This window comes from Eleutherodactylus coqui, chromosome 13 (genome assembly GCF_035609145.1).
Source record: "Eleutherodactylus coqui strain aEleCoq1 chromosome 13, aEleCoq1.hap1, whole genome shotgun sequence".
Taxonomy (NCBI): domain Eukaryota; kingdom Metazoa; phylum Chordata; class Amphibia; order Anura; family Eleutherodactylidae; genus Eleutherodactylus; species Eleutherodactylus coqui.
The window spans coordinates 5,378,567-5,390,066 of record NC_089849.1 but is presented as its reverse complement, the minus strand read 5'-3'; the positions used below and the strand labels follow the sequence as shown (position 1 = coordinate 5,390,066).

The 11,500-nt window shown below is 46.1% G+C and overlaps 1 protein-coding gene across 1 annotated transcript; it reads left to right on the top strand.

Annotated features, from left to right (window-relative positions):
- Positions 1-584: 584 nt before the first annotated feature.
- On the top strand, positions 585-2,537 carry LOC136588313 (putative per-hexamer repeat protein 5). The gene is made up of 2 exons (XM_066587423.1): positions 585-987; positions 1,618-2,537. Exons 1-2 carry the CDS (start codon positions 585-587, stop codon positions 2,535-2,537), a joined length of 1,323 nt encoding a protein of 440 aa, XP_066443520.1.
- Positions 2,538-11,500: the final 8,963 nt, after the last annotated feature.

Here is an 11,500-nt window from a genome sequence, read left to right as displayed (position 1 = left end):
GAAAATGGACCTAGACAAATTCGAAATTGGGGTGAAAATAGGTGGAAGAAACATCAACAATCTCCGTTATGTGGATGACTCAACTCTGCCTGCAGAAACAGAAGCCTCTCTGCAGCAGCTGATATGGAAGATTAAAAGTGATAAAATGGGCCTCTACCTGAATGTGAAAAAGACTAAAATGATGACAACTGCAAAAAATAGCCAAATTCAAATCAAACTCGACAATGAGGACATAGAATGTGCGCGAGACTTCCTCTTCCTTGGCTCAAAAATTGACCAGTATGGAGAATCTATGCCAGAGATAAAATGTAGGATAGCACTGGGGCGAAGTGCGATGCTAAACATGGACAAAATCTGGAAAAGTAGGCATATCTGCATCACTACTAAACCCAGGATAGTGCAAACCACCATTTTCCCTGTAGCCATGTATGGAAGTTAAAGCTGGACTGCGGGAGTAGCTGATAGAAAGAGGTTTAATGCTTTGGAGCTGCTGCCGAAAGCTGCTGTGTATGCCATGGATGGAGAGAATAAGAAACAGAGAAGTCCTGAATAGTATAAGAGACAATATATAACTGGAAGACAAGATGACCAGACTCGGACTCGCGGAGGACAAGATGACCGGACTCGGACTCGCGGAGGACAAGATGACCGGACTCGGACTCGCGGAGGACAAGATGACCGGACTCGGACTCGCGGAGGACAAGATGACCGATCTCGCAGAGGACAAGACGACTGGACTCGGACGCGCGGAGGACAAGACGACCGGACTCGGACGCGTGGAGGACAAGACGACCGGACTCGGACGCACGGAGGACAAGAGGACCGGACTCGGACGCGCGGAGGACAACAAGATGACCGGACTCAGAGGCGCGGAGGACAAGAGGACTGGATTCGGAGGCGCGGAGGACAAGACGACCGGACTCGGACTCGCGGAGGTCAAGATAACTGGACTCGGACTCGCAGAGGACAAGATGACCGGACTCGGACGCGCGGAGGACAAGATGACCGGACTCGCGGAGGACAAGATGACCGGACTCGGACTCGCGGAGGACAAGATGACCGGACTCGCGGAGGACAAGATGACCGGACTCGGACTCGCGGAGGACAAGATGACCGGACTCGCGGAGGACAAGATGACCGGACTCGGACTCGCGGAGGACAAGATGACCGGACTCGCGGAGGACAAGATGACCGGACTCGCGGAGGACAAGATGACCGGACTCGCGGAGGACAAGATGACCGGACTCGGACTCGCGGAGGACGAGATGACCGGACTCGGACTCGCGGAGGACGAGATGACCGGACTCGGACTCGCGGAGGACGAGATAACCGGACTCGGACACGCGGAGGACAAGACGACCGGACTCGGAGGCACGGAGGACAAGACGACCGGACTCGGACGCGCGGAGGACAAGACGACTGGACTCGGACTCGCGGAGGACAAGATGACCGGACTCGGACTCGCGGAGGACAAGATGACCGGACTCGGACTCGCGGAGGACAAGATGACCGGACTCGGACTCGCGGAGGACAAGATGACCGGACTCGGACTCGCGGAGGACAAGATGACCGGACTCAGACTCTCGGAGGACAAGATGACCAGACTCGGACTCGCAGAGGACAAGATGACCGGACTCGCAGAGGACAAGATGACCGGACTCGCGGAGGACAAGATGACCGGACTCGCGGAGGACAAGACGACCGGACTCGGACTCGCAGAGGACAAGACAACCGGACTCGGACTCGCAGAGGACAATACAACCGGACTCGGACGCGTGGAGGACAAGACGACCGGACTCGAAGGCGCGGAGGACAATAGGGCCGGACTTGAACTCGCGGAGGACAAGAGGGCCGGACTCGAACTCGCGGAGGACAAGAGGGCCGGACTCGGACTCGCGGAGGACAAGAGGACCGGACTCGGACTCGCGGAGGACAAGAGGACCGGACTCGGACTCGCGGAGGACAAGAGGACCGGACCCGGACGCGCGGAGGACAAGACGACCGGACTCGGACGAGCGGAGGACAAGACGACCGGACTCGGACGAGCGGAGGACAAGACGACCGGACTCGGACGCGCGGAGGACAAGACGACCGGACTCGGACGCGCGAAGGACAAGACGACCGGACTCGGAGGCGCGGAGGACAAGACGACCGGACTCGGAGGCGCGGAGGAGAAGACGACCGGACTCGGAGGCGCGGAGGACAAGACGACCGGACTCGGAGGCGCGGAGGACAAGAGGACCGGACTCGGAGGCGCGGAGGACAAGAGGACCGGACTCGGAGGCGCGGAGGACAAGAGGACCGGACTCGGACGCGCGGAGGACAAGAGGACCGGACTCGAAGACACGGAGGACAAGACGACCGGACTCGGAGGCGCGGAGGACAAGACGACCGGACTCGGAGGCGCGGAGGACAAGACGACCGGACTCGGAGGCACGGAGGACAAGACGACCGGACTCGGAGGTGCGGAGGACAAGAGGACCGGACTCGGAGGCGCGGAGGACAAGAGGACCGGACTCGGAGGCGCGGAGGACTAGACGACCGGACTCGGACGCGCGGAGGACAAGACGACCGGACTCGGACGCGCGGAGGACAAAACGACCGGACTCGGAGGCGCGGAGGACTAGACGACCGGACTCGGACGCGCGGAGGACAAGACGACCGGACTCGGACGCGCGGAGGACAAAACGACCGGACTCGGACTCGTGGAGGACAAGACGACCGGACTCGGACTCGTGGAGGACAAGATGACCGGAGCCATATAATGTGAGCAGAGTCGCTGGAAAAATCTATAATGCTTGGACAGATAAGTGGCAAAAGAAGACCTGCAGCCAAAGGACACGATGGCTGATACTGTCAGAGCTGACACTGGCATGATTATCACATATGTGATAGAAGCAAAACCAAAAAACTTGGAGGGAGTTCGCCTTTAGGGTCACCGAGGGCTGTGAACGACCACACTGCTAACAACAATAAGCACCACAACCGGACCACATTCACCCCCTTTTCAGGAGGAGCAGCAGAGCCACTGTGACTACCATCTTAATTTCCCTTGCTGCCTAACCCCCTCCTAGGTCTGGCACGCTACACTATTCCTACGGGGGACCCTATGTGAGACACTATTACTATGTCAGGGCACTTTTACTAATGGGATCACCATTGCTATTGGGGCTATTAAGGTAGTTGTAATTACTACTGGGGTCACTATGAAGGCCACTATTACTACTGGGGCCATTTAAGGGGGTCAATATTAATACTGGGACCACTATGGGGTACACTATTACTACTAGGCCCACTAATGTGGTCATTATTGCTACTGGGATCACTATGAAGAACACTATGGTATTAGTGTATCTTGACGCCACCAGCAATAGCTGGTGGAGTCAAGATTGACAGGGGGTGACACTCCCTCTAGCTGATTGGCTGCCCTGCTTCTTGGGCACAAGGTGCAGGAAGAGCACTAAACTAAGGAAGGAAAAGGCATAGAGCGTACGCCGGGGCTGTAGCCAGATCTACAAACAGCGTCACCTGGCAGCCGTGCGTCACGGAGCTCACAGCGGGCGGGCGTCCGCCATGGAGATCACAGCCCGTGACGGTCCGCCAGGGAGATCACAGCCAAGAGTTCCGCGCCGCCCGGGACGGAGCTCACAGCCAGCTTCCACAATGCATCTCACAATCGACTGACAGCCGCCGGCAGATACAGGTGGCGCCAGGAACCCACCTCACATTACAACTAACCATCCGGCCAAGGCAGCAGGGAAGCCAGTCATGAATGGAAGGGACAGCGGATGAGTGCTGCCTGCCAGCAGCCGCCGCAGGCTCTCCGCTTCAAGATGGGCGATCCACCCCCACACGGCTGCAAAACTTTCTGCTGGCCACGCATCTGCTGCTCCACCGGCCGGACAGACAGGTCGCGGCCCCCTCACTACAGTGCCCCAACAGCCGCCGCATCATCTGCTTTCCCTGCCAGCCGCTACCACGCATATGTCCTGCTCCACCAACGGGACAAGCATCCGCCTGCCGACTCCTGTCTTCTACGTCCTGGCTGTCATCCAGGCTGCAGCGTTAGTGGCCTTCCAGAACCTACAGGCAAGCAACCAATCATTGACGGGGCATCACCCCCTGTCAATCTTGACTCCACCAGGACTTCCTGGTGGCCTCAAGATACACTAATACCAAACACTATTACTACTGGGACCACTAACAGGATCACTATTACTACTAGAGCCATTAAGGGGGTCACTACTACTATTGGGGCTGCCAAGGTGGACACTTACTATTGGGGTGACTATTACTCTGTCACTTCAGTGAAGTCTCAATAGTTCAAATACATGTTAGGTATCTTGATCTTGTGTATTGGTGTTTTCAGTGCCTGTAAATTGAGTGTGTGTGGGGGGGCCCCATTTCATTCTTTGCCTCAGGCAACATAAAGGCTTGGGGAACCCTTGTTGGAAGGATTGCAGTATGCAAACTCTTTGCATCATTTAGGATTATCCTGCGTGTACAGTTTGGCGGTTCACCAACCTCTTTGTGCAGTTAATATTTGCATTTGGACATTCAGTGCAAAACTGTAAATGATGAGATCAATGGGACCAAATGTTAATACGTTTCAATGCAAAGTGATGAGAAAAGGGTGAAATGAAACCATTGCGGCTCCTGTGCAGAGCACGTCAGCGCTGCTCGCTCTCAGCGGATGGGTACCCAGCTGCATTTCAAACGCGGCTTTAAAGTGCCGTCACTCAGAATCACCCTTCAAAATTCTGATGAATGTGCCGACAGATAAAGGCTAATTGGCAGACTGGCTGAGCCCGTTTTTGATGACACAGTGGAAACAATGAGAGACAGGAGGCACCAAAGAAAGTTTAGAGAGAATAATAAAGGCAATACAAAGACATTTTAGGGACAGCAGATGCCGAGAACAAGCACTTTTAAAGACAAGGCAGAGAGGAGAGGAACGTAGGCGCTCCGGAAATAAATGCAATTAACCCTCAGGTGGTACCATCCGTCTGCATGACCTCAGCCTTGTTCATCGCAGTCCAGCTCTTTGAAACTGGTACCAGACGAGGGTTAAGGTGCAACAATGTGTCCTCACTAGAAGCATCCGCCGCATTATCTGCTGCAGGAGCAGCTTCAGAAGAGCTGCAATGCTTAAAGTCTGCAGCACCTGACGGCAAACTACGCTTCACATGCTGACGGTCTCCACACTGCAGAGATGTGGAAGGGGACGGCAATGAGACATGATGATTGGTTCCTGTACATGGGGGGGGGGGGGGGGGGCACAAGTATGTACTGGGATTAATAGCATAGATGGATGTCCATTCTTCCCCCAGTCTCTAATACTGCTGCAACAGCATAAAAGGAGTAAAACACCACAACGCAAGAGCACAAGTATCTATTTATCTATCTATTCAAAATCCATCTATCTATCTACGGCTGGTATGAGTAATTCATCTTCTTGTATATACTGTTTATTATTGCACGCTTTACTCATAAGTAAAAAATGCATCAAAAACAAATGCTGTTTTAAATAGTGTATGCAGTTTCTTTAAAAAAAATGTGGTCTTTGAATACCGCATGCAATTTTTTTATCTGTTTTTCTTAATTGTGGTTCAAAAGTACAACAAAAAACCTGAACCACCCTAAGATATCTATCTATTCCAAATCTATCTATCTAATATCTATTTATTCCAAATCTATCTATCATCTATCTATCTATATATTCCAAATCTATCTATCTCATATCTATTTCATATCTATCTATCTATCTCATATCTATCTATCTATCTCATATCTATCTATCTATCTCATATCTATCTATCTATCTATCTCATATCTATCTATCTGTCTCATATCTATCTATCTATCTATCTCATATCTATCTATCTCCTATCTATCTACCTCATATCTATCTATCTATCTATCTATCTCCTATCTATCTATCTATCTATCTATCTCATATCTATCTATCTGTCTCATATCTATCTATCTATCTATCTATCTATCTATCTCATATCTATCTATCTCCTATCTATCTACCTCATATCTATCTATCTATCTCCTATCTATCTATCTCATATCTATCTATCTATCTATCTCATATCTATCTATCTATCTATCTATCTCATATCTATCTATCTATCTCATATCTATCTACCTCATATCTATCTATCTATCTATCTCCTATCTATCTATCTCATATCTATCTATCTATCATCTATCTATCTATCTATCTCATATCTATCTATCTCATATCTATCTATCTCATATCTATCTATCTATCTATCTCCTATCTATCTATCTATCTATCTCATTATCTATCTATCTCATATCTATCTATCTCATATCTATCTATCTCCTATCTATCTATCTATCTCCTATCTATCTATCTCATATCTATCTATCTCATATCTATCTGTCTATCTATCTCATATCTATCTATCCATCTATCTATCTCATATCTATCTATCTATCTATCTATCTCATATCTATCTATCTATCTATCTATCTATCTATCTATCTATCTATCTACCTCATATCTATCTATCTATCTCCTATCTATCTATCTCATATCTATCTATCTCATATATATCTATCTCATATCTATCTATCTCATATCTATCTGTCTATCTATCTCATATCTCTATCTATCTATCTAGCTATCTATGTATCCATGTATCTATCTATCTCCTATCCGTCTTCTATCTCCATCACATCTATCAGCACAGATGACATAATGACATTAATTATATGAACAGCGCAGTTATTTATAGCGGCTCAATTTTGTCCTAAGAGGCAGAGAGAAAACTCCAGCCAGGAACATAAATCTTTCCTTCTGGAAATCTTGTCAGTCTGATCTTAAAATGCTCCATCAGAGTAACAAAACTTTATGGTTCTGTCATGCCTTTGGGTAGTTCTGCTAAATCTATGAATATTGTCAGCCATTAGACTGCAGATAATGTGTGTGGACAGGCGGCTGATCGTCTTTATTACACATGTTATTTAATTCTGGACGCCCCATAATGGTGACTGACACCACTCCGATGGTTCTGAGCTTTCTGGACGTAAATCAATCGGAGCTAAATGGTGATTTACTGCAATTTAGTCGTGTTATGGAAGCAGCATATTACAGAGGAAAAACCTTTTCCATTTTCTATCCCAGGACGTGGCCTTGTGTGTCCATATTTATGGCTAAGGGGGTAAAGTAAAAATATCCAAAAACTGCGATGATCTGTATATAATAAATTATATTCAATCACCTGCATTATATTCACTTACCTAGATTATATACAGTAACTAACAGTATATCCAATCACCCATATTACATACACTCAGAATATGAGATTCTTGTCAGTATGTACACACAGAGGTCAGTTACAATCTCCTCAGTGAATACACGTAGAGGTGAGGTAGATTCTCCTCAGTATATAAACACAGAGGTGAGGTAGATTCTCCTCAGTATATACACACAGAGGTGAGGTAGATTCTCCTCAGTATATACACACAGAGGTGAGGTAGATTCTCCTCAGTATATAAACACAGAGGTCAGTAGGATTCTCCTCAGTATATACACAGAGATGTGCGGTAGATTCTCCTCAGTATATACACAGAGGTGAGGTAGATTCTCCTCAGTATATACACATAGAGGTGAGGTAGATTATTCTCAGTACATACACACAGAGGTAAGGTAGATTCTCCACAGTATATACACAGAGAGGTGAGGTAGATTCTCCTCATTATATACACATAGAGGTGAGGTAGATTCTCCTCAGTTTATACACATACAGGTGATGAAGATTCTCCTCAGTATATATGTGAGGGTATATGTATATATTGCCATATGTTTTTTATGCTTTATACCTATATGCAAGTTCTATTCAATTCCAAATAAGAAAAAACTTAATCTGTCGCCTTAACATCAGATATTCCAAGGCTTTGCAAGGCTGAGAGAGATGTTTCTAGAAATTCAGAGATGATACCGAACCAGACACGAAGGCCACGTGTACTTGGCTGTTTTCCCGGAGGCGCCAGTATCAAGATAATGACTGTTATATGATTTTCAGTGTCTCAGGCCGGAAATCCGGACTTCCCATATATGGAGAATGCATGCTTGGCCGTTTTCTTAGAATTGAGTGGGTGATTCTTTGCACTGGAGTTAATTGAATACGTGATTTTCTGTACATAAGCCAGAGGCGCCGTAGCAAGATAACGACTGTTTTCACTGTCTCAGGCCGGAAATCCGGACTTCCCATATATGGTTATGAGCCCATCACCCAATTCCTGGTGATGAGACAAAGGGTATAAGATCTCATGTAATCTGTAATAAAGGAGAGCCATGTCCCGTGTGAGGAATGATACCAGACCTCTGTGTGGTGTTTCTTTCTTTACGGCCGGTAGCGGGGCAAGTGGGGTGGGCCTGATTGGTGCTGTACTTAGAATATTTTACCCTGACAAATGGCGCAACCAACTGTGGGGCGACAAAACCAGAGCTTACAACGCATTCCGCCCGGATCCACGCCGCGGAGAAGCCGTCCTGCTGCAAACCGAGCCTGATCAACTCACTTAGAACTCCAGGTAAGGCCAGCATATATTTATGTTGTGTTTTACACTGCGAGTCTTGCAGCAGGACTGACTATCTGTGGTTTGTGACCGGACGGGTTGGGTTAAGAGTTCTACACGGTAACTCGTGTGGGCTCCGGGTTTGCCGTCATGGACCACTGACCGTGATATGCGCACCAATCGGTCACCCGGAAACTAGTCTGTAGTTTATTTGTACTTTGAAGTCCGTAGTGTTTTAACGATAGTGAAGGTTGTTTGTTGTATCTGCAGAAGTTTTTTTTCTCTTTCTTTTCATTTTGTCTCATAGAAGAAGGGACCCTCGGTTTTAGTTTAGTTAGTTAATGGTTTAGCTGAGGAGGAGATGCACTCTATGAGATAGGTCTCATAGAAAAAGGGACTCTCGGTTGTTTTGCCTTATATATGGGGCTAACGATTTGATTTCAGAGAGATGCATTTTATGAGGCTGGTTCCATAGAAAAAGGGACCCTCGGTTGTTTTGCCGGTATATAAGGGGCTGACAATTTGGAATTAAGAGGGATGCATTCTATGGAGCGTGTTATTATTATTATTGTTGTTGTTATTGTAATATGCGTAAGACCTTATTAAAGAAGATAGAGCCCCTCAAGGGCTGCCGCCGTGTGGATGAATTTGTAGACTGTAAGAAAACTTTTATGAAAATGTGTGACATCGACCCGCACGGTAGATTACAAAAATGGTGTCTGGGAGGAAGTCTTTAGGACCAAGAGGCGCCTTGAAAGACCAAGGTTTGCTAGAAGCAGAGAGACAGTCAGAGAAAGTTGTATGTACACATTATTTGTTTAAGAAAGTATCCGTAAGTGAAATGTTGAAAAGTACAGTAAGTGATCAAGAGGGCATCAGGAGAGTGTCTATTGAAGGTTATATTGGCAGTTAGGTAGGGGAGAGAAGTATGAGGAACAAGCAAGTCGAGAAGAAAGTTACAATGCATGTGATTTGTTGGCAGAGAGAGGAAAATGTGTATAATACAAGATAGATAATAGATATGGATATATATGTGTGTATATATGTATATACTGTATGTGCAAATAGTTAACTGAGCTTGCTTTTAGGGGAAAAGAGTTTTGTTGACATGTAGCTGTAGAGTCTGTGTAAGCTTTCCAAGGTCGGAAGATAACAGCGAGAGAGAATGAAGTGCTGACCCTGGAGAATGTCTCTGCTTGCTTAAAATGAATTGAAATGAATTTAATTAATTATACCGTCTTAGTAGGCAGGAAATATAGCAATTTCTAAGGTATATTCTTACTTATACAGGGGTTGAAAATGAATGTTGCAAGGTCCCAGCATATGTGTTAATTATGAGTTCAAATGCAGGCAATAGTTTAAGCTAAAACAATTCAGTCTGTGTTTCATATTCGTAGAGAGATAAGACATGTTTTGAAAAGGTGGGGGCTTTCAGAATTCACTCCAAATTCAGGGTCACAGAAACTAAAATACTTCAGCGTTTAATACAGCATATAATAGCTTCAGTAGATAAGAAAAATAGAATGTCTCAGTCACTCAGCAAATTTTTTTTCACATAATTTGTCAAAGATAGCGCTCATTCACAATCTCATCTCAATAGAATAATGTACTTTATAACATTATAGCACTCACCTCAATGTTTTTCAACTGATGATGTATGTTTGTCAAACTTTTTTTTGTCTGTGCATCTGCATGTACTCGGACACCTTCAATAGGGGGTGACGGAGCAAACTTGAGAGCATGGATGGATGAGAGTTAGTGACCCGTGTTCGGGCTGTGTGGAATGTGTGATGCAGGTAATGACTGGGGATAAAAGTCCTCCCCATGCATGGGACTTTGCTTGGTTGAGATGTGAACGTGTAGACTGTTAAGCTGAAATGAGCTGTGAAAAAAGACGCATGCAGCCAATATCGAAGGGGAGGAGCTAGATGATGTAATAGTACGTAATGTTTCATCCCTCTTGTCCAAGGGAGGGGGTGAGGATTTTGAGCAGCTAGTAAAAGTTTGTTTTGTTTTTTCTCCTGTCTCAGATTTGATAAGACATTGCAGGCAGGAACAGACTAATAATGAATTCACTTAAAGGGATCTCACATTTCCAATATTAGTAGATGTTTTGTAGATTATTCTGCCCCGATGTAACTCATGTTTCTGTTATAGGTGCTAACATCTTACAGGCCTTATCTGCATCCATCAAATCTTTTTACAATGTTGTAATACCTTAAACCGGGTACTATTCTTCCAATTGAGTACCCTGGTTTAAAGGGGGGGAGGAGAAGGCATAGGTGATCTAGGTATTGCAAGTCAGCCATTTTTAATTTTTTAATTTTTTGCAACAAGATTCTAATCTTTTTGAAATAAAATACCAGCCTGATTGTCTAGCATTGATGCAACAAGAAAATGTAAGTTTTAAAAAAGTTACAGAAAGCCCTTGTTAATAATGCATATTTTGAGTTGTTTTTTATAGATGGTACCCAGGGTGATTGACGACTCCACACTGGATATGCAGTGGTTACACAACAAGATGTCCTAAAAGCAGAATGTCTCCGCATGTCGCAGCACAAGAAGCGGAACTAAAAGCACTCACGGAGGCGTGTAGAGTGGTCACAGGTAAGACGGCAAACATTTACACTGACTCCCGGTATGCATTTGGCATAGCTCATGATTATGGCCCAACATGGAAGGCCAGACAGTTTTTTACCTCAGCAGGACAGCCAATTAAGAATGATGCAGCGGTCTCATGGAGGCCCTACTTCTACCTGACAAGGTGGAAAGCTCACACCAATTCCTACACCAAAGAAGCAAGAGGCAATGCCATCACAGGCCACACAGCAAAGGCAGCGGCCCTCAAGCCGTGGAAGAAAAGAAGAAAAGAAGAATTTAACAATAACTTTGGACTTTGACAAAATTTGGACTTTGATATAAACTTGGAATTTGATAATAACTT